General features: G+C 49.0%; 1 protein-coding gene across 3 annotated transcripts in view; it reads right to left on the minus strand.

Moving 5' to 3' along the window:
• The window catches only part of LOC139761746 (uncharacterized), a 112127-nt gene that overhangs the window by 36784 nt on the left and 50645 nt on the right, over nucleotides 1-24698 (minus strand). For all 3 annotated transcript variants that reach the window (XM_071686162.1, XM_071686160.1, XM_071686161.1), the window contains exons 2-6: nucleotides 22466-23109; nucleotides 2832-2954; nucleotides 1745-1861; nucleotides 1115-1241; nucleotides 18-295 (exon numbers count right to left, since the gene is read on the minus strand). In XM_071686162.1, the coding sequence (XP_071542263.1) occupies nucleotides 18-295; nucleotides 1115-1241; nucleotides 1745-1861; nucleotides 2832-2954; nucleotides 22466-22625 (805 nt within the window). In that variant the 5' untranslated portion in view covers nucleotides 22626-23109. The remainder of the gene's footprint in view (nucleotides 1-17; nucleotides 296-1114; nucleotides 1242-1744; nucleotides 1862-2831; nucleotides 2955-22465; nucleotides 23110-24698) is intronic.

A 24698-nucleotide genomic window follows, 5' to 3' on the forward strand; every position in this document is an offset into this window, starting at 1 on the left:
TTCCCTTGGATACTTACCGTAACAGGTCTTGCCATCGGCGGCCAGCTGGTAGCCGGTGTCGCACAGGCACTGGTAGGAACCCCAGGTGTTGCGGCACCGCTGGCTGCACACGCCTGGTCTCTGACACTCATCCTCATCGTTGCAAGTGACTTGGTCGTCGTCCAGGTAGTACCCCCTCCGGCAGGAGCAGCGGACCCGCCCCTGCTCAACCCGGCACTGGTCGTGACACCCGCCGTTGTTGACGGAACACGGGTCAGCAGGCAGGCAGCGCCGGTTGTCCTCCGCCAGGTGGTACCTGCTGGACGAGGACTTGTCATAAGGTTTCCGTTTTGCCTCTCGTTCCTACGAGGACAACTGATGATCTGTTGTTGATATCATCTGATATCAAATTGACAATGTTGCACCACACACAGAATAACCTACAATAAATAATGAATCATAAAGCTAAGATCATGGACTATGACACACCACATTGCATTTAGAATGATTAGACTACCGTTGGGATGGAATCATGACTAAGGTGCTCCTCCCCCAACAATGCTTGAGTCCAAGCTTGAAGTAACAATCGCTGTGATCCTTACCTGTGATTCTTACCACTGCTGGTATCTAACACACACAGACACTCAACCTTATATCATTTTGTCAGTGACACCTTGAAGTTGACCTTTAATCTTTTGACCTCCAGCACTCGATCGGCACAGTGTTTCAGAGTAAATCACTACATCATGTGTGACCTAAATGACTGTCACTAGCAATTACTGGTGGGTGTATCACCATTGCTGGTTACAGTAAAAAAAAATGTAACTACAATGATGTTTATTCTCCCGGGCTGAGAGTAGAGTGATCCTCCCCACACCCACTAGCTTCTCTGTACAGGCAGTACAGCTGCTCTATGGAGTCTCCCTACAGTCTTACAGTTCACAATAGACGACTGTGTAGACCAGTACACCCTCAACACCTACCACACCCAGACTTGTGCACCTGGGGACCTGCTACATCCAGACCTGTGTACCTCAGGACCTGCTACATCTAGACCTGTGTACCTCAGGACCTGCTACATCTAGACCTGTGCACGTGGGGACCTGGTGCACCCAGACCCGTGCCAGAAACTGACCCTGGCCTGCAGGAGCAGACGACGCGACCCCGGGGTGACTCCTGACACAGGTGATGACAGCCGCCGTTGCGGATCTGACAGGGGTCCCTCACCACGGGGGAGGTGGAGGAGGCGGGAGGAGGCAGACCTGCGGGGAGACAGTGGGAGTCAGCCACCAATAGCAACATACACCGCTAACATTACTGACCTAGATAATCTAGACCAGTGTTCATGATAAACTTTTCTGGTGGCCTCGGCCTCTTTTGTCACTTTCACAGTCGTACGTCCGTCAATCTTATTACACCTGACACCACGCCCGGTAGTACCACTGGGGTCCATGGTGCCTGGTACCACAACCCTCCATCACAACCACACGATCCATCATCACAACAGCACATCCACAACTCACAACACTGTAGCATTATCTCTCACAAGATCACCTCATTACTGGACATCATGTAAACGACCTTACGACCTTTGGTTATGAGGGCGTGACCTTCACCCTGACTCCTAGGGGTCAGGTTAAAGGTCAGGCTATCATACCCAGAGGTCCGACCTTCGTTCTCAACGGGTTGATTAAGCTGTTACTGTAGGCTTTTTATATTGAACACACACACACACACACACACACACACACACACACAAACCTACAGGTGCGGTGGTCGGGCAGGAGGCGGTGGCCGGGTAGACAGCGACACTGGTAGGATCCGGCGGTGTTGATGCAGGTGTGGGAGCAGCCGCCGTTGTGGTCCGCACACTCGTCCACGTCTGCAAGTACAAGTACAACTGTGGGTGATGACCCCACAAAGACAGCTGTGGGCGATGACCCCACAAGGACAGCTGTGGGTGATGACCCCACAAGTACAACTGTGGGTGATGACCCCACAAGGACAGCTGTGGGTGATGACCCCACAAGGACAGCTGTGGGTGTTGTCCTACAAACACAGGTTTGGAGCCTTCTGACCTGGACTCCCTTTTGACATCTTTCTGGAGTGTCTAGTGTATGAGAGAGACGATCCGTAATGTATCAGTCACGGATTAAGGTCGACCAGGGAGTTACACTGGATACGTTGTCCCTCTGCTGGGGTCGTCGGCTAGGTTAGGTTTACTAAGCTCGTATCGTCTGCTAAGTTAGCGTCGTCTGTTAGGTTCGCATGTTAACAGGGTAACGTCATTTGCTAACTTAGCGTTGTTGATTAGGTTACCATAATCTACTAGGTTATCTTTGTCTGCTAGGTTAGCGTCGTCTGGTACCATAATATAGTTTGTTACGTTAGCGTCATCTTCTATGTTGACTTTGTCAAAAGCCATGTTAGTATTGTCTACAAGGTTGGTGCCTTATATTAGAGTAGTAGTGTCTGCTATGTTAGCGTCGTCTTCTATGTTAGCGCTGTCTGTTTCGTTAAAAGCTATGTTAATATTGTCTACAAGGTTGGTGCCTTATATCAGAGTAGTGGTATCTTCTAAGTTAGCATCATCTGCTAAAGTTGTCATGTAGGTTAGCGTTGTGTGCCACCTACACTATACCGTACTAACATCGTCAACATGTTCCTTACTGTTCGTTTCCACCATGTTTCGTCAACACAAAATTGTGAGAGAAAATCTAAACTGCCGAGTCATAATGGAGGTGAACCTTTATCAATGATATGTCATCCTCGAACACAATAGATAACTGCCGATAATAGACTAAAGAAAGTGTGAATGTGTCAGTTGCTGGTGGAGAGTAACATTGCAGTACCTTGGCAGGTTCGCTTGTCTGGCCTGAGTTTGTAGCCGGCGCGGCAGCAGCAGACGAAGGAGCCCACAGTGTTCTTGCACTCCTGCTCACACCCTCCGTTGTCCGTGGCGCACTCGTCCCGGTCTGCAGGAACAAAGAAAATGATATTAACAACCAAATGAGCCTCAGCACCAGGCAACACCTGTCTGGACGAGTGTCGACAGTGCAGCCAGTCAGGTCGACTTAGGTCGCCTGATACTGGTGCAGTCGAGGAGTTGTCAGCCAGTGTTGTGGTCTCTGGAGGTGTCAGCCGTTCCTGTGGTCTCCGGACAGAAGTCAGACGCAGTAGAACAGTTATCATAATACAATAATTCGTAACTCTTGCAACCATTGGCGAGCGATAATCCCAACTGAACCAATGGCAAGCACAGGAATATGATGGTAAATGATGAATGCCACGCGGGCGAGTGTCAGTCGTGATGCAGTCTAGGTAGGAGCCACAGACTACATCCTGGCTGTTGTTTATGATAATTTTGCTCCATTCTATCCAGCTCGGTCTGAACGCTGAGGAACCCTCCTGTATGTCTTCTTCCCTTGTTAAGTTACCAGTGAGGATGCAGACTCTGGTAGCATTAACATATGATAATGTGTCTCACGAGGCCATCATTGGAAAGTGACACGCTCAAGGTAGGAACGAACCTTTACGCTCACGAGGATCAACACAATAATCAGAGCAAGACAAACGAACAGACAGCGACGAGCCTCCGTCCCTGAGCACAGTTAGGACGTTGTTGGGCGAGGTGGTTAACAGTATATAGTAATGTGTGGGGGTCATAGTGTGGACGAGACCAGAGGTGTCGGAGCTGTGTGTTCTCTGATCATCATGTTGTGCAGGCGCCCTCCTCAGGGACCCCACCCGGCCCTCGACACCTGAAGGTGGCACCTCCTGCCACGGGATGTTCCCGCCCTAATGAGGACATGAATGAGGAAGGTGATAAACGTAAGGAGTGACGCAAGACCACCAGAGTGGATCAGGAGGAGGCAGAGGTACTGGTGAGGCGAGGCACTGACGGCGACTGTTGAGGTCAAATGTCCAGCAGGAAGTGACATCCCCGTACTGACAGGCGCCACAGAGGAAAGGTACGAACTTCTACTGAAACCAGGCCAGTAGGTGGCGAGAGCAGTAGGATACTGGGGCAGTAGGATGAGGGGGTAGTAAGATGCTGAGACAGTAGAATATATATATATATATATATATATATATATATATATATATATATATATATATAGGGGAGAAATATATAGATAGGGGAGAAAGAATACTTCCCACGTATTCCCTGCGTGTCGTAGAAGGCGACTAAAAGGGGAGGGAGCGGGGGGCTGGAAATCTTCCCCTCTCGTTTTTTTTTTTTTTTTTCAATTTTCAAAAACAAGGAACAGAGAAGGGGGCCAGGTGAGGATATTCCCTCCAAGGCCCAGTCCTCTGTTCTTAACGCTACCTCGCTAACGCGGGAAATGGCGAATAGTTTGAATGAAATGAAAGATATATATATATATATATATATATATATATATATATATATATATATATATATATATATATATAAACACACACACACACACACACACACACACACACACACACGCTGAAGGAATGTTTCGAGTGGAAGTGGAGAGTGGGAGGTGAGAAGTTAGTGATGAGTGGAAGGAGATAGTGGTGGAAGGGAGGGGAGGGGGTAGTGGTGGAGGGGATAGGGCTGTGGTGGAGGGGAAGGATGGTAGTGGAAGGGAGGGGCAGTTGTGGAGGAGTGAGGGCACTGGTGGAGGGAAGGGATTAGTGGTGGAGGGAAAAGGTGAGTGATGGAGGGAAGGGGTGGGTGGTTGTGGTGGAGGAAAAAGGTGAGTGATGGAGGGGAGGGGTTGGTGGGTGGTTGTGGTGGGGGCAGGTGGTGGTGTGATGGAGGTCAGGTTACGGCAGGTTTGTCGTCACAACCGTCACACGTGCCACCCCAGGGTCTGACACGTCACACGGGTCATGCTCCCCACCCGCCCACCAGCCACGCCCGGTGATAATATAGTGTTGTTATTGTTGGGTCGTCAGGTGTGGGGCTGGCGAGGGTCCTAACCCAGGCCGCTCCCACGTCTGCCTCGTGTGCAGTGTGTCTGAGGACGACCAGCCCAGGAGACGCCAGAGGACGTCCTGTAGGAACGGTGACGCCCGCTAATGAGGCTCAGAAAACACACGATAGGAACTGGCAGGATCCCCGGGGACATTTGAAAGGGTGTCATATTCAGATGGGGACCTACATTGGTGAGAACCACGGGCAAGACACGGGAGGGTGATGGCGAGTGTGATACATGTTTAGAGACACGAGGATAAAGGAAAGACAGAGGACAATGACCTTGATTGTTCTGTGGTGAGATATACAGAAACAGGAACCAGGTGGGGAAAACATCACGAGAAGTAAACAAATACAACACGAGGGAAACACTATCTTGTCAACAACACAACAATGACAACAAGTCCACAAGTGCTGTAACATCTCTCGTGTGTCATCATCCTGCAGGTTATACTGAAGTGATCAACTCATGAAGGAATAGACAACCCTCACAGATTACCTGGCACACAGGACTATCATCATCATCATGTGAGAGAAATGTTGGCACATCTGAGAATGATCACCTTCAGGACACAACTCCTGCATCACTTTAATGATCACCTGGATCCTGCGATCTTACACGATGACAGAACGAGCAACGCGGAGGGTGACGGTCTGGGGAGCTGTGATGTTACTATAATCAAAAGGAAATATTGTCTTTATATAACATAGATAAAGCATTTTAGTGAAGTATTACTGCGAGACCAAAACACTGTTGTGTGGTTGTATTATAGTTAGGCTAGTATGTATAGCCAGAGGATATATAGAAAACTTTTCTTGTGTAAGGGGGAACTACTTGAAATGACATGATATCACAAGATTTTATTCTGTTGAGTAAAGATGGAAAATGAATTTTATGATTGACATATAATGGAGAACATTTTGTTCTTCTTTTTGTGTCCAGACATTATTCAGTGTGGCACTACAAGTCTTGAATATTACATAAATGAACGTTGATAAGGTGCAAAGTCGCTACGAGTATAACGAGAAGAGACAGTGTAGAAATCTGGGCCTCGAAACTATTTAAGCATCGTGTCTGTGATTGTCAGAAACATATCGGAAAACCGGCGGGAAACGTCTGAACTGACTGCATGAATATATATAGTCGACACTTGATGTAGGTGGGTATCCAGGCCAGCGGGGGGAGGCTCCACGTCAACTGTATCATGAGGGAAGCAGCAGCAGTGAGGGTCCCACCCAGACTGGTACGTGCAGGTGGAGGTGGTCCTCAAGTACCGACCTCAGATGAGGGTAAGGTAAGGTGTCGCGGGCCCCGCACGCACACCTGCTGGCCGCCCGCATCCCACCGTGACGGGTCTTGTGAGGAGGTCAGCTTTCCTGCCTCACCCACGTTACCTGACGAGGCCTGGTGTAGCCATCAGCACAGCTGACAGTATAGCCATCAGCACGGCTGACAGTATAGCCACCAACACGGCTGACAGTATAGCCACCAGCACGGCTAACAGTATAGCCATCAGCACGGCTGACAACCTTAGATAACAAGTGGTAAAAGACTGCATTCATTTCTTCCTGATCGTGCAGGTGTTACTGATGATGGAGTGTGTAGAGGTTCTTCTGGTCAATCCTGACACAGGCTCTTGTCAGTGACAGCCCGTCCTCCGGTGCCAATACTGGTAGAGGTCGGGCGTGTGTCCTCAGGTGCCATTACTGGCAAGGGTCTGGTGTGTGAGTGACTGAGGTATACAACCCACCTCCCTCCTCCTGTGTCGACGTATTGTACTCACTGCACCCTCCATACATGTACCCTTCACATATACTATCACTGATACACTTTGTCTGTGTGTATCCAGACAATAGATATTTTGAAACTATATTTCTTTCTGTCGTCAACACTATTTGTGATGATATCAAACATTGGCAGAGAAGTAAAGAAAGATCAGTGATATGTTTTGCAGTTGTAGCTACGTACAGTAAGTATACGATTCACAAATGAGCAGAAGAGAACCCAAGAAATCTTCTGGAGAGAGATCTAAGTTCTTGATGAAGGGGAAACAACACTGTTAGTGACGTCATAAAAGGATATTAAAAAGTGAAGACGTCGTCTATGACCCAGAGTTAACAACACACACACGACAGCTCGAGGATCATATCAAAGTTGGTGTTAGGAAGCCAAGTGGTGGCTGCTGTGGTTGTGACAAGCTTCCCAAAGACCAACAGATAGTGAGTGATGAACGTGTTTAATGTTTACTTACAAAGTAAAACTGAATACTACTGCATCGTCTGGTCACCGGGTAAACAAATGAAAAAACAAAGTCAGAATGACTAGGAACATCACACAAGCAAGATGAAAGGAATGGAATCTATTTGAAGTATTACGAGCAGGATGGAGGCATCATGAATATTAGCCTGCATATCATCAAGGATGGAAGACAACTGTTAAGGCTGCAAGACTACTACACAATATACCAGGTTATATATAAGGTAATATACCAGACAATATACCAGGCTATATATCAGACAAATACCAGGCAATATGCCAAACAATATACCAGGCGATGTAACGAATAGATGCTCTACGAAAATATTCGAGAGCTGTGAGAGAGTTGGAGAAGTGTAGTGGTACTGGGAGGAAGAGCTATGTGTGAGGCAGCCACACAAACATTCATAAACAAACTTGATATTTGGATGAAGTCACTCCACGCTGAACCCGGCACTGATGACCATATAATGAGCCGCCGGCAGACAGGAACAGTATTATTCATCAAGCAAGACGTACTGTCAGCGATAAGCTTTAGTTACGCTGGCCACTTGGCAATATCTTGTTGTAGATGCTGCTGGATAGATGGGTACTGTCTGTTTGTCTGTCTCTCTGACCGTTCGTCTGTTTGCTTGTCTGACCGTTTGTCTGTCTGTCCGTCAGTTGATCTGTCTGTCTGTCTGTATCAAGGTTATCATTGTTATCAGGTTATCAATATGGACTAACACGAAATTATCAGACGAAAAATTAGTTGGTCATACGTGATGCAGGGTAATTATCTGTAATATCTCTGTGTATACACACACACACACACACACACACACACACAACATCGGGTCGGCACACGTCTGATGGTCTTCGGTGATGGATCTCGTGTCACGAGCCTTCAACACCAGCAACCCCACGCGCACTCTCACGCTCCTAACCTCCCCACTCACTATCTCTCTACCCATCTCTTCCCACCTTCCTCGCCTCCCCTGTGAGGCAGAGTCCAACACCTGAAGAAGGCAGCTGGCGGTTAAGAGGTCGCAATGACTGTAGTCTTACAGGTAATCTCGTCTTCCTCACACACACACACACACACACACACACACACACACACACACACAATTCCCGGTCTCCAAGGTTCAGGGCCTGAACCCGTGTACCCTGTGGAGGCTTCCCAGGGTAAGGGCCTGAGCCCCTACACCCTGTGGTCTGCCATATCATCTCGTTCGCCCAACTTCCAGTCTTTCTGTGCCTCCTTAATGACGTCTTTCGTTTATTATTGCTGCAGGTTACCCCAAGAGAAGCCTCCTATATACAAAGTATCCCGTGAAAGCTGCCAGTGTTGGGGGCGTGAAGACCACTGTAGAGCAATGAATAAACAAACGTGAACACGCCAGAGGGATGATCACTCGAGCGACCGCCATATTTGCCGACCACCATGGGTCGCCATCACTCAGGAGGGTGAAGAGGGCAGACGAGAGGTGGCCGGGTCACTAACACAAGCGAGGAGGGCCACATCTTTACTGCCATGCCCTTACAAGCCTTCTCTGACGCGGAACACAAACTCTCATTAAATCATTATATTATTTCCTCCAGGTAACCGAGAATCTTGGGTCATCTTGCGAGAGCGTCAGACCCGCTGCTCCTGCCTCAGTGTGATCCAATGTCATCTCTGATCGTACATTATATCAGCTACCGCGTCATCTGCAGGTTCCTGAACTCATCATAGTGGATCTGATACCATTCCTGTCCTCTCTTCGTGGGTCTTAAGTCTTTGCCGTAATAGGATATGAATATCAGACTCATTACACTTTCTTATAGCGAGTTCTTGGTACTTCACGGCTCGCAGGGCGAACAATAACATAACATCCTTGCAACACAGAATCAAGTACATTTTCTATCACACTGTCAGGAGGAGAGTGAAGCAGACAAACTGTCTGCTGGCAAGGATTAGAACAGCGTCCAAGGAAGCTGGCAGAAACTATAAGATGCTTCCCAGGTTTGGTCATCGCACTTAAAGAAGCATGAAAAAACTTGTGGAGAAGGTCCAGAGGAGAGCAGCAAAGATGGATCTAGAGTTAAGAGATGCGATTCATAGGGAAAAGCCAGAAACTTTGATTATTCACATCATGAAAGAGAAAAGATTAAAGTGTGACCTGATCACAGCCTTAAGTCTTCAAACTAGTTTGATGACGTCAACAGTTAACAATTCTTCGAAAAACTGATAGGAAAGAACATCCAGAACTCCCCCCCCCCCCCCCCCAGTACAGTACAAGAGATGGGGCCCCACCAGTGTACAACTCTCTCCCCAAACTGAACATACAGTTGATGACACAAACAAGAGTAACATAATGAAGATCTGTAGACATGAATACAAGCACTGCTGCTACATGAATCATCCGTACCCTACATGTAGGCACGACACCTGCCTCATCATCCGTACCCTACATGTAGGCACGACACCTGCCTCATCATCCGTACCCTACATGTAGGCACGACACCTGCCTCATCATCCGTACCCTACATGTAGGCACGGCACCTGCCTCATCATCCGTACCCTACATGTAGGCACGACACCTGCCTCATCATCCGTACCCTACATGTAGGCACGACACCTGCCTCATCATCCGTACCCTACATGTAGGCACGACACCTGCCTCATCATCCGTACCCTACATGTAGGCATGTTCAACACCCGCACCATCATCCTACATGTCCTATATACAAACCACAAGTATACAGATCATCTGTACACACGACAGGAGGCCACGCTTCATGATACGACCATCATCCAAAATAAAACGTCCAGCACTACTGCAACCGAACACTGTACACACACACACACACACACACACAACCACATACACCACAGATCTATGCATAGTATACACACTGAGTCTACCCAGCAAACCTATGTAATCTACGTTAATACACACCAGCGATCCACCAGTCCATTGGTTGTGGAGAGAGGCATGAGCACGTGAGGTGGGGCCAGCCAGCTTGGTCCTGGTGCTCGTAATGATAACAAATCTGGACCAGCTTCCCAGATCACTTCCCCTGGAGGGTCGTCGCTCGACTACCGTGTACGAGCCACACTTGACCGGAAGGTCGTGACGTCCCGTAATGGACGCTACGTCAGCCAACCAAAATAAACGTTTGCCGGAGGATATGATAACATCAGCAGACAGTGACCTGTGAGCCACGGCAGGGGCGGTGCCCACACCAGCAGCAGACAGTGACCCAGCAGACAGTGACCCGTGAGCCACGGCAGGAGCGGTGCCCACACCAGCAGCAGACAGTGACCCGTGAGCCACAGCAGGGGCGGTGCCCACACCAGCAGCAGAGGATGGATTACTTTGGAGCGAGGATACATTGACGAGGCTGTACTGTGGGTGACACAGCTTCACCAAAGGTGACTTTTCTCTCGCAGTGTGACCACGTCCAGACGATGCTCACCACATACTTGCTACCATGCTCACGTGATGGTTCGCTGGCAACGTTACCTTGACGCGTACTGGAGACTGTGTCATGCTCGTGGCGTCGCTGCTGACACTGCCAGTACTAGACTGACCTCGGTTGGAATAGTTCTGCTTGGTTATTTACAAGAACTTGTTTCATGTAACAGGAATTAAATCATTTTGACTGTGAATAAAAGCAGGTTCCTGCAGGAGCGTGTTTTACACCCCTACACAAGAAATTACACAAGAATTATTGAAACGTTACAAATCCAAACAAATCGCCAAGATCTCAGTTTCTAAAGTACAACGAAATCTAAAAACCACAGTAAATCCTTGAGATTAGATAACCCTCAAGACTACACTGATACCCGAGCAGTAGTAGTAGTAACCTCTCAGGTTGTTGGTCAGGAGCCATATGGGGCCTGGTGGGGCCCCAGGACCAGCCGAGAACGCAGTGGGGCCCCCTGAACCCACCAGATGCGTACCGGGTCTGACTATGACACTTTGTGACCCCTGTAATCCGTTTGCGCTACTGCTCACAGATGAGCACGGGTGCACAACAACCATGCCGGGGTTATCACCATCAAGTCAGTCCTCCTGCCACGTTGACACTAGCAGACTGGGAGGTGATCACCTACTATACACAGGGGCTGTGTACCGTGCAGGGAGGTGAGGCTGTGTACCGTGCAGGGAGGTGAGGACGTGTACCGTGCAGGGAGGTGAGGACGTGTACCGTGCAGGGAGGTGAGGACGTGTACCGTGCAGGGAGGTGAGGACGTGTACCGTGCAAGGGCGGCTGGAAAGATGGCGTTATTTTCCCATGGACGGGGTCCGCCTGATATCCCACCATGGACGGGGTCCGCCTGATATCCCACCATGGACGGGGTCCGCCTGATGGGTCTGTTTTTTTTTTTTTTTTCCGATGGTCCGTAATATTCTAAAGACGTGGGGGGGAGGGGGAGGGACTGAGGTTGGTATAGTGACGTGGCTACGTCGTCGTGCTCAGCGGACGGTCATGACGGACTGACACGGCAGATGCAGGAGGGGAGGAAGGGCAGCAGCCACCAGGCCTGGTGACGGCGGTCCCGGGAAGTCGCTGTGGCACAGGATAATGTGGCAGGTGATTCCTGCCTGGAGGTTGAACGTTTTACGAACCGTAAGGAAAGTTATGTTGGTGTGGGTTATTATGAGAGACAATATTATCTCAGGCCCGGCCCGCGGTGAGGAGAGAGAGGACAGGATGTGGGCAGGGGTGAGGCAAGCCACGACTGCGGAACACTACGTCAGGAAGGTAGTGCCCACCACACGCCACGACCACTACACCGTCAGTAACGATAATAATGATAATGATCTTTAATGATAATGATGATAATAATGATCAATGTACATAAATATAGATACAGATGTGAGGTAGAACGACATAGAAATATACAAGGATCTTTCTATTCCTGTATCATCTGCTCACAATAGTGGAAGCAGGTCAGTACATGACTCAGTATTCAGTGTAGCCACAGCGTCTGGTGCTAACATTGTGTTGATTTCTGTTAAGAATATTTCGAAGAAAATTAGGTCAAAAAGGGAGTGACAAGGCGGGCAGTTCTCAGTACACTTCCATATAATTCGGCCGAGACACAGATGGTGAGTAAAATGTTTGCGAAACGTGTGGATGAGCGTAACCTGATGATAGCATCAGTTACGACGTGTTCCCATGGTAGTCTACACAGCAAGTGATAGACCACTGTATGTAAGGGGACGTCAACGCTGCGCCGTGTGGTGACGCAAGATGATAACATGTGTAGGTAACATGTGGGAAACCAAGACGACGAACTCCTGCAGACTTTTGAAGCATAAAGTGATGTTAGACACTTCGTTGCAGACCAAAGGTGATGAACACGTGCGGTGGTGTAGCACAAGTGAGTGACATGCTCTGTGTGGGGTAAGATGTGGGAAGACAGATAACAGGAGACCAGATGGTTCACGACGAGGTTATTTGCAGTCTTATTCAAAGTTTGTGGTAGAAACATGGTAGTGAATCAGAAGACACCTCCCCATCCACCTCTCCCTCTGGCTGAACGGTCGGCAGAAGAAAAAGGTTAAGAAGGAACACCATGCAGTGTGGAGAAAGTACACTGCCTTGGTCACCTTACAGAAGAGTGAGAACGGACAAGATCCCTAACAAACAATCAGCGGAGGCAGTTTACTTCAATATTCTCCGACACGACAACAGAAGAAATACTTTTTGCCTACGTTGTTCTCACATTTCTTTCCCTTAATCCCCAAACTGCTATAACTCTGCAGCGAGTCTGTCAACTGCACCAACGTGGTCGGTGCTGGAGACCGGGTAAGACAGGTGTCAAGGGGCCACAGATGACCCGGACAGCCCACCACACATAGGTGACCCCGGAGAGTGTCAGATGACCTGTGCACGCCCACCCAGGTAGTCCTAGTGGATACCTGGCTAACTAGGTTAGAGCAGGTGAGGCCCCGAGGTGCGGGGTTAGAGCAGGTGAGGCCCCGAGGTGCGGGGTTAGAGCAGGTGAGGCCCCGAGGTGCGGGGTTAGAGCAGGTGAGGCCCCGAGGTGCGGGGTTAGAGCAGGTGAGCCCCCGAGGTGTGGGGTTAGAGCAGGTGAGCCCCCGAGGTGTGGGGTTAGAGCAGGTGAGCCCCCGAGGTGCGGGGTTAGAGCAGGTGAGCCCCCGAGGTGTGGGGTTAGAGCAGGTGAGCCCCCGAGGTGCGGGGTTAGAGCAGGTGAGCCCCCAAGGTGCGGGGTTAGAGCAGGTGAGCCCCCGAGGTGCGGGGTTAGAGCAGGTGAGCCCCCGAGGTGCGGGGTTAGAGCAGGTGAGCCCCCGAGGTGTGGGGTTAGAGCAGGTGAGCCCCCGAGGTGCGGGGTTAGAGCAGGTGAGCCCCCAAGGTGCGGGGTTAGAGCAGGTGAGCCCCCGAGGTGCGGGGTTAGAGCAGGTGAGCCCCCGAGGTGCGGGGTTAGAGCAGGTGAGCCCCCGAGGTGTGGCGTTAGAGCAGGTGAGGCCCCGAGGTGCGGGGTTACAGCAGGTGAGCCCCCGAGGTGCGGGGTTAGAGCAGGTGAGCCCCCGAGGTGCGGGGTTAGAGTAGGTGAGCCCCCGAGGTGCGGGGTGAGAGCAGGTGAGCCCCCGAGGTGCGGGGTTAGAGCAGGTGAGCCCCCAAGGTGCGGGGTTAGAGCAGGTGAGCCCCCGAGGTGTGGGGTTAGAGCAGGTGAGCCCCCGAGGTGCGGGGTTAGAGCAGGTGAGCCCCCGAGGTGCGGGGTTAGAGTAGGTGAGCCCCCGAGGTGTGGGGTTAGAGCAGGTGAGGCCCCGAGGTGCGGGGTGAGAGCAGGTGAGCCCCCGAGGTGCGGGGTGAGAGCAGGTGAGGCCCCGAGGTGCGGGGTTACAGCAGGTGAGCCCCCGAGGTGCGGGGTTAGAGCAGGTGAGCCCCCGAGGTGCCTGGTTAGAGTAGGTGAGCCCCCGAGGTGCGGGGTTAGAGCAGGTGAGCCCCCGAGGTGCAGGGTTAGAGCAGGTGAGCCCCCAAGGTGCGGGGTTAGAGCAGGTGAGCCCCCAAGGTGCGGGGTTAGAGCAGGTGAGCCCCCGAGGTGCGGGGTTAGAGCAGGTGAGGCCCCGAGGTGTGGGGTTAGTCACGCTGGTTGCCACGGTACGAGTTATGTGACGTTGATGGTGCACGAGGACCCGCTTCATGTTAAACGTCGCGTTGTTTGTTGTCACAATAAGCCGAGGGTCCCACGTGTGGCCAGGCCGACCACCGGGCCACACGGCTGGCCAGGGGGTCCACCAGGCCTCTGGACCAGCCACATGTGCAGGCAGCAGATGTCGCCTTCAAACGCATGCGGGCGATGCAGTTGGAAGTACACAGGCAGGGATGAAACACAAGCACACACAACCTTCATCACGACCTTTAAGTTTTCACCGACGATGTGAACAGTGAACAGTTCTATGAGGGATGTAGGGACAAAGCAACCATAGAACATAGCAGGAAATGAAGTAAGAAACTTGTGAATATGAATGAAAAAATACTCTCATAGTGTAAGAGTGGTGGATGAGAGGGGGAGAATGATTGAAGACATGATTAATACATATAGCATAACTTTAGTTAGGAGTGTGGATGGTAGTAGAGATGGGCCGCGAGTGTACAACTTCCTCCTCGTACAGTATATATAGGTAATCACAAATTCACAGAGGGGGGTGGACTGTATCTTGATCAGCAGAATACATTCGACACTACCATATAGGAGGCGAGTAAGGAAAGTGTATCCTTAAGCAGGTTTAAGGAAGTGGAAGACCCTTTCGATGGATATAGAATTTCTTTAGTGAAAGGAACAAAAGACGAGTGTCAGAGAAGCCTTCTCGAAGTGGACGGAGGTTAGCAGTCGTGTGCCGGACGGCTCAGTCACGCGAGTGTTGCTCTGAATGATCTATGTAAATGACCTGCCAGAAGGAATGGACTCACACGTGGATATGTTTGCCGAAGATGCCAAGATCGTGAGGGGAGTAATGACAAGAGAGGACTGTATCAACCTGAGAGGGGACCTGGCCGCATTTCATGGTTAGTCTGATGAATGGCTGATGGAATTCAACTTTGAAGAAAGTAATTTGGATTATTCAAAAAATTTCCTAATCTTCCATAAAGTTATTGATGGAATAACAGAGAGGCAGAAGGCCACAGAGAGGAGGGTTACTGACGCAAAGTACGTATGTGAGGAGTTTCAAAGTATATTTCCAGCTGAGGACACGTTACATTTACTGATGCTAAGTTGGGAAGGAGAGGAGATCTCACAGAGCATTGATATTACGAGACAGAATATAAATAATCTCTTGAAGGAGTTGGATCCGCGTAGGACGTCTGGATGGTATGATGGCCTACGTATTGAGAGAATGTGCAGGAGCACTAGACAGCCCTCTTGACTTGCTTAAGTACTCACTTGAAGAGGGACTGATACCATGAGAGTGAAAGAGAAGAAATGTCGTACCTTCTCATAAGAAATGCAATAGAGAAAATACACTAAACCACAGGCCAGTACATCACATATTCAGATTTGCAAACTAGAAAAGAAGACTTGGAAACAGTTGGTTGAGTACGTGCAATGGAAAGCTAAATGAGAGATGACATGATTTCAGAGAAAAGACGACTTATTCAAAGAGTCGTTTGGATTCTTGTGATAGTGTAAGTAGTAGTATAGTTCAGAGATGAAGGAGTGGACTCACGATTTTGAGGTGCTCGAGGGTACGTGACTCTGCTCCCTCCACAAAAGACAATAGATAAAGACAGACATGAGAGAGGAGAACGGGGCTCCTCCTGCGTATTAAGTTACCAGGACGGAGGGCAAAAGAGAACCTGGGGTGCCTTTCTAGACCGAGTAGATATCTTGAGTAATGTTCTACAGGGCTCAGTCTTGATGCCACTTCTGCTCCTCGTCTGTGTAAATGACGAGGCAGAGGTAGTCGGGTCCTGCCTGGACACGTTCGCAGATGATGCTTAAGTTATCAGTGAAGTGAGAAGTCTTGAGTAATGTGAGAGCCTCCTGGTAGAGAAGGGCAGATCCCGGCACCAGCCAGATGTGTGGACTTAATCCAGGAGTCTTCAACTCAGTCACTGTAAACGTCACAAGACGCAGCAGGTGTTAACCCAGAACAGGTTATGAAGGTTCAACTGTCGTGTATTGAACTTTACCTTGGAGGAGGATGACCTGAGGATGTCGAAAGTGATATCAAAGCAACTTCTGGGCATTACGCGACCCTGCGTCCATGTTCTGTACCCAGTGTCACCTCTATACTTCCCTCCATCTAATCCTGATCACGTACTCTTCACCTATGATGTCATCAGAGTAACTTTTCTCTGTATATCTAGACATTTAAGTTGTCAAAACTCAAACTGAGCTGCAGGGAAAGGTCAGCAGCAGTCTTGGACTCGCTGACATTAGAGAAAAATTCTCATTGTTTGATGATGTCGCTGTAGTAGTTGTTTTTTTAAAGGTCGTAAAGACCCAACCCACGAGAGGTCACCACAAGGAAGCAAGCAAGAGGAAGAAAAAATGTCAACAAATATTTCTGTGGCAAGAGAGTAGCACGTGAGTGAGGCAGTAGATGATGCAAACAAACAAATTGAAAAGTGTGTATGGTAGAGAAAATGTTGAGGGCTAGCACTCCACGAGAGTGAGACCCTCCCCCCCACCTCCTGCCCCCATACCGACAAAGAGCGTAATAGTGTGATACGTACACACACACACACACACACACACACACACACACACACACACACACACACACACAACGTAGAGGCTGCAGTACAGATTTTGTAAGTGATTATCATTTGCATAGCATCATTCTGGCAGAGTAAACTCTTGAAAGAAGCAGCAGATAATGAGACGACCTGCTATAAAGCAGCAGGTAATAGAACAATGCCTGCTGAAATCATTCACCCTTCATCCTATTATCTATTTGTTTATTCTTACGTCGACTCGTGATGAACGAGAATAGACTTTGGCTTCACTGATTACCTGGTGTGCAAGATGACCGTTACACTACAATGTTGGCTTATTTACATTATACTTTATGTTTACTGGTCAGCAGATGATGGCCTCCCACCTGCTGGCGGTGGTGGTAACACTGGGTGAGGCTGGAGGAGGCTGTGACAGCGGCTGAGGTGTGTGTGTGTGTGTGTGTGTGTGTGTGTGTATGTGTGTGTCACGTCCTGCAGTGCCATAGTCCGTAGCTGATACATCACAGTAGTTGTCAGGTGCGGCGTCAGCGGGGGTTCCAGCCACTGGTGATGGTGGGGCAACACTGGTGTTGTTTAGTCTGTCACCAAAACTAAGGTTTTTTACCTATGACAGACGTTGACGTCACTGAGAAGTCATCTTAAGGGTACGATTTTCGGTACAGCAGGAAGAAAAACGCCAGAGGAAAGAACGAGAGAGAGAGAGAGAGAGTGGGTGAGGGGGGGGGGGGGGGGCGAGTGTGAAGACAATTCGTGTAGAGGGAAGGTGTGACGTTTATCTAAGGAAGGAATGTTTACAAACATAACAGTCAATAGAGCAAGGTCCAGCCGCTGTGTTGGTGTTGACTGACCTCATCCCCATCCTGGTGGCCACTCTGCCTCCAGCCAGATGTTCACAGTCAAATGTTCTCGTGTGTTGTGAAGGAACGAGTCTCCCAACCTCGAGCATAGGAGAACATTTGTTTTGTTTGACTGCTAAGAGATGATGATCTATGGTTACTCATTCATTATTCTCTGGTATTATATCCTCCTGTACCTCACAGTGCTCTCTTCTTTAATAATCAGTGACCATGAATTCATCAGTTGATGTTTGGGAGAACTGTAACTCAAGTAATTGAAGTAACTATGTTAAACAAGCATCTCTCTTGCACTGCTCTGCACGTGTAAGTTGCGAGGATTTTCCTGGAAAAAGAGTTTATATTCAGAGCTGAATTTATTATGTTCTGTTGCAAGACCTTGAACATTCATCTCATGTTCTCTACTGATCTGGTTCTTCCTATTAACAGACACTGTATGATAATGTGAAGTTATCAGATGCGGGATAAAGACTTCCATCTGAAAGCCAGTGCAGGAAGAGAAGCCTCCAAGCCTTTCCCTGGCAAGTCAAAGGAAGTAGAGGGAAGGAAGTGTGTTTGCTTAGCACAGAAAAACGACAGCATTTCCTCCCTTAATGTTGGAGAATCTTTGTGTTTACTGTTCATACCCCAGTCACTTGTTGATAATTGCTGCTCCTGGTTAACTGTTGCCAGTCCTGGAGCTGCTCCTGGTATATGGTTGCCAGTCCTGTAGCTGCTCCTGGTTAATTGTTACCAGTCTTGAACAATTGTCCGGGGTGGTGACGGTTGGCGATAAGCGAAGGTCTGGCGCGTAACGTGAAGTACTGACTGTATTTATAGATGTTACACTTAACCTCAAGTGTTGGCAGCATGTGGAGGTGTGAGCCGTACCGTCAAGTGCTGACTCTGTCTAAGGAGCAGGACTTTTGTTTGTAACAACAGCTCCGTCGTGGCACCTCCAGACACGACGGTTTATCTTCCTGGACGAATTCACGTAACACAGACGCTAGATGAGCGAGTGTGGTGTGTGCTGGCCACAGTGTATGTGTGGTAGACGTGGGAAGTATGGTCATGATGTGTAAGATAAATAGAAATAATTGTGGAACGTTTTACATTCCTTTGATTCCTAAGGTACTGAACCTTATCTCTACATGTTGAACATGTCAGACGAACACAACCTGAAGATTACATAACACACTACATATGTTGTCATGCACAATACATGGTCTGTACATCATCACTTTGTTACCAGAGTTGATGATGTACACTTGTGCTGCGTGAGGGACGCTGGTCACGGCCCGGAAGGCGGACAGGGGCAGGCGAGCTGTGAGCCTATCGTGAAACTGATAGCCTTAGTGCCGGTCGAGTGTTTACTCAGGCCTGGAGTACCGTACTCAGACGTTCAAGGCGCCCATTGTTCCCCGTGGCTTGTCACCGTCATCACGCGGATGGCTGGCCTCTCTGCTGGTGTCTTGTACTGAAGGTGGTCAGACTAGGCCTGGTAGGCCTGGCAGGTCTGGTAGGTCTGGTAGGTCTGGTAGTCTGGTAGGCCTGGTGGGTCTGGTAGTCTGGTAGGCCTGGTAGGCCTGGTGGGTCTGGTAGTCTGGTAGTCCTGGTAGGCCTGGTGGGTCTGGTAGGACTTGTAGATCTGGTTTTTGGTCACGGCAAGTGTGGTCGTCTGGTAGGTATCTTCACTTCCAGTCGTTTGGTTGGTATAGCATCATGACAATGCACAACACATACCACTCAGCGAAGCACCTGATCCTCACATGATGTAAATCCAATCATGAATGAAAGATATGAATATATAATTATTCAGTTTTACAGAATATATGTAACTGGGGTCAGTAAGGCCGACGTGTCTGTATATCATCCACAACACACGTGCTATTCACTCTATAAAAAGATGTTTTACGATCAGCATCTTAAAAATAGACGCACATTGTACATCACTGAGGCGCTACACACACACACACGAAGACATGAATAACTGATCAGGAGGAGAGGCTTGATGGATGTCGACTTACCACGGGCAAAACTATGCCCCAGTCATGGCCATCTTGGATGAGAGGCACGATAACAACCAGGGCCGGACACGCCCTCCACCCCGCCCTCACCCCAGGATCTGGAGGCCGCCCCAACCTTACCCAGGAATTACCTCCCTCATACAGTCTGGACAGACCCAGTGTTGGGTGGATGATCACCAAGTTTATCAATTACATTTTTTCCCCACATGATGAAGCACGACAGAGCACATCCAGATAGGAAACTGTCTCCCGCCATCCTTTGAACTGCTGCCCTCAGCCATGGTCCAGTGGGTCTGCCCTTATGATTCGCTAAGGAGGAAGACTGCGAGGAGGAGTGATTTGAGCTTCTCAGGTTCATAGACGCAACAGGAAAGGTGGAAAAATTATGAGAAGAGGAAAGGACAAGAGACGGAAGATGATTCCATAGACTCGTTATTCGAGGAAGGCTTCTTGATGGCCAATCCTCTCGTGGCTGGCTGGTGTCTGGACCCATCACAGTCCAGGTCACAGGGGCTGCGGTATACGCAGACAGCTCACGAGAGCAGGATCCAAATGAGTAACAGAAGGAGGGAAGCAATATTCAGGCGGTCAGAGAGGAGAGGAGTGGAGGGAGGTAATAGCAGGAGAGTTGATAAGGCGGAAGGTTTTTGATTCCACTCTGGTTATGAGAGACGTGAGGGATGACTCACCACAACCAGATCTGCGAGCAGTACTCCACACTCGTGCGAGTGAGGCCCCTCTAGATATGAAACACCTGCTCGTAAAAAAGGACTGTGGTACCTGCACAACGGCCCCAGCTTCTGAGAAGCAGATTTTGCGAAGTTCAGTTTGGGTGAGTTGAGATGTTTTGAAATTTAGCGTTAGAAATGAGTGACATTTAAAGGGTTAAGTAAGTAGATCTTGCATTCTCTCACAGTCTAACCTAACCAAGTTGATGCTTCCCTATTCCTCGACGTTTCACAGACCCACAGTAAGGGAGGATCTATGTCCAGTGGGAGTGACGGAGTGAGCAGGGGAGGGACGTGAACTGAAGTGTGAGGAGTGGCATTGCCGGCGTTAGACATAAGATTACAAACAGGAAGAGGAAAGAGAGTAGGTGGTAAGAGAGGACCCTAGGAAGCAGAGACTTTTGCCACCTGTCATATCCGGAGAAATGTTTGGGTTAAGAAGGAAGATCCATCAAAATCCTCAAGAAAAACAAATAAAGGAATAGAATACAAAAGACTAGATGGTTTCAGAAAGACAGTTCATTCATTAAACAACATTACGCAGTCCACAGATAACAGAGAAACAGATAAATATCATCTGTACATAGGAACACACCTGGTCATTTCTCTGGGTCACCGAACTGAGTGCTGAAACTGAACTCGAATATCAGCTCCTAGTTAATGATAGTATAGCGTGTTGCACCATCATTATAAACACCGACGAAGACTTCAGTAATGTGACACTAAACTGGCCAGACACCATCTTGGATGCTAGACACCATCTTGCATGCCAGACAGACCATTCATTCCATTTGTAGATATTGCCTCGAGTGAAGAAGTTGATCATATATTACAGAAGACGTTATCATATGTGTGGGGTCAACACCCTGGATCCGTGTGGGGTCAACAACACCCAGGATCCGTGTGGGGTCAACAACACCCAGGATCCGTGTGGGGTCAACAACACCCAGGATCCGTGTGGGGTCAACAACACCCAGGATCCGTGTGGGGGTCCACAATACCCAGGATCCGTGTGGGGTCAACAACACCCAGGATCCGTGTGGGGTCAACAACACCCAGGATCCGTGTGGGATCAACAACACCCAGGATCCGTGTGGGGTCCACAACACCCAGGATCCGTGTGGGGTCCACAACACCCAGGATCCGTGTGGGATCAACAACACCCAGGATCCGTGTGGGATCAACAACACCCAGGATCCGTGTGGGGTCAACAACACCCAGGATCCGTGTAGAACACTTTTCCAGGTCTCACATTACACAGTCTTACACAGTAAATATTGAACAGCGTAACTCCTGACGAATTGTCAAGAAGACCAAATTTAACCACAACAATATTAGTTCTTACGCGATCGTCCTCATGTTATCATAATAATTGACAAATAGTCTTCTGAGCGACAGAAAACGGCCTGAATCCTTGTCAGAGAACTTCGCAAGAATGTTCTTTGGCGTTGATGCCATCAGTGAAGGAGGGCTGTGTGAGGGGTCGACCACCGCAACACATCTACTGAGGCTAAGCCTACGACTGACTGTACAACTCTCTCAACCTCGGACGTCCATGACAGACCCTCTAGTGAGCGGTAACACCAGGTTACATCGTAACTAAAAACAATAACAAGTGTCACCTGCATAACACTCAGTGTTTTAGGAACTTTGCTTGTATGTCAGAGCCATAAGGCAGCTAGCAAAAGGAGAAGGGTATGGGGAACTCGACCAGATGCACCTCAGACAGATACCTCCGTCGTGCACATGTTGAGGGAAGGTTATCTGCTGCATGTAAACATGTCAGGAAAATAAAACATAGAAATACTTCCAACATCTACGTTCTGCACACATCTGGGGACAACACGGTCAAAACATATAGGCTGAGCACCCTTTCTAAGAGCTGATGTACAAGTATATCCACACTGCCTGTGTGGGCGGTGTGAGGAAAGGCATCACCAAGTTGTTTACTAAGGCAAGATGCGTAATGCAGTTAGTGTACTGACCAGAACAGCTGTACTCACCGTACTGGCAGCGGGATCCATAGAAGCCGTCCAGACAGATGCAGCGGTTGTACACACAGTAGCCGCCGTTGAAGCAGATGAGAGGTCCGCGGGCAGCAGCCGCAGCCTGGAAGAGGACCACCACCGCCAGCGCCACGGTCGCCGCCAACACCCACCCCATGATTCCTGCACTCACTTTCCTCCTGGGACACCAATACCCTCCTGCTGGGCCTTCTACGTCCTCCTGCTGGGCCTCCTACACCTTCCTGCTGGACCACTTACACCTTCTGTAGTCATAAGATACACCTAGGAACCTCTAGGTGGCGAGACTTCATTTTTCTTTTTTTCACAATTTTTTAAAGTAGACTCGAGCAGCTGAGGACGTTTATGTAAACACTGTTCTAACTTGTCGCATTTCTAGACGACGTTTGTGTCGTTGTCACCGACCTGAACATTTCAGGAACATATTTACAGTAGTTCAGAACTTCAGCCTTCCTGCTGTTGCATTAACAGATGTTCACTGCTGTTTCCAGTCTCTTGAGACGAGAGAGGCACTGGCGGGAAATGTTATTATACCACTAGCGGTCTTGCTCTTCGCAGGCAGCTCATTTCTCTGTGTTTCTTGCCATATCATCCACCCAAGAATATGTCATGCATCATCCGGTCTGGAAGGAAAAGATAACATTGGTTACTGGGGTATGTGCAACGCTGGGACCTGTGGTGGATTAGTGGGTGAGCTACGTCATGGCGGGGCTACTGGCTCAGCGTTGGTTCACTGACGAAGCTTGGGTTGGAGAGGACTGGGGACCTATTGTATGGAGCAGAGTAGATGTGGGAGGATGTAAACCATGAAGTGTTGACGGTGGTAAAGTGGAGGAGCGATGGAGGGATGGCTGGGAGGTGAGGCAGTTGCTGTTTACAGATAACGCGGTTCTGATGGCAGACTCGAGAGAAACTTCAGAAGTTTGGAGTTTGGAAGGGTATGTGAGAGCAAGAAGTTCATAGATAGTGTAAATAAACATAAAGTAATGAGATTCAGCAAGGGAGAGAGAGACAAGTCGGTCTGAGTTTGAATGGAGAGACCGTAGAGGGAGTTGGGTGTTTCAGGTACCTGGGACTGGACATGGCACCTGGGGGAACTATGAGTAGTTGAGTGAAACACAAGTGGGAGAGGGAGCAAAGGTTTTGATTAAATTACGAGGTATCGGGAAAGAGAGGTCACTGTCTGTGAGGACAAAGGTGGGCATGTTTGATGGTATGGTACTCCCAGCGGTGCTGTACGAGGGTCATGGACCCTAAATGCGAAGGAACGGAAGAAGGAAGATGTGTTGGAAATGAAATGTTTGAATACAAAGCATGGTATGAGGAGGATTTTATTGTGTAAGCAATCATAGTGTGAAAACGGAGGTTTGGCAGTAGTATGAGCATGACAGAGAGAGAAACAGGGTGACCCTAAATGGTTTGGTCAGATGGAGAGGCTGGATAACTATCCGAGGTGGATAGAGCAAGCGGGAAGGGGAGACTGAGAAGGATATGTAAGGATGGAGTGAAAAAAGAGGCTTTGAATTATCGGGGTCTGAGTATGTAGGAGGATGAGAGGCATGCATGGGATAGAACATATTGAAGTAATGTGTTATATAGGTGGCGACGTACTGTCAAAGGGGCTGAAATAGGACTTATGGGGTGGGCAGGGGAAACTTCAGAGATATTCGTGGGGCTTGGATATGGAGAGGAGGCCCTGATATCGGTGTATTATACATGACAACTAGAGTGTAGAACTGACCAAATTAGACCCCTTTTCTCTACTCCTGGATATATATATATATATATATATATATATATATATATATATATATATATATATATATTTTTTTTTTTGTCGCTGTCTCCCGCGTTTGCGAGGTAGCGCAAGGAAACAGACGAAAGAAATGGCCCAACCCCCCCCCCCCATACACATGTACATACATACGTCCACACACGCAAATATACATACCTACACAGCTTTCCATGGTTTACCCCAGACGCTTCACATGCCCTTGATTCAATCCACTGACAGCACGTCAACCCCGGTATACCACATCGCTCCAATTCACTCTATTCCTTGCCGTCCTTTCACCCTCCTGCATGTTCAGGCCCCGATCACACAAAATCTTTTTCACTCCATCTTTCCACCTCCAATTTGGTCTCCCTCTTCTCCTCGTTCCCTCCACCTCCGACACATATATCCTCTTGGTCAATCTTTCCTCACTCATTC

This window comes from Panulirus ornatus, chromosome 41, assembly GCF_036320965.1.
Source record: "Panulirus ornatus isolate Po-2019 chromosome 41, ASM3632096v1, whole genome shotgun sequence".
NCBI lineage: Eukaryota > Metazoa > Arthropoda > Malacostraca > Decapoda > Palinuridae > Panulirus > Panulirus ornatus.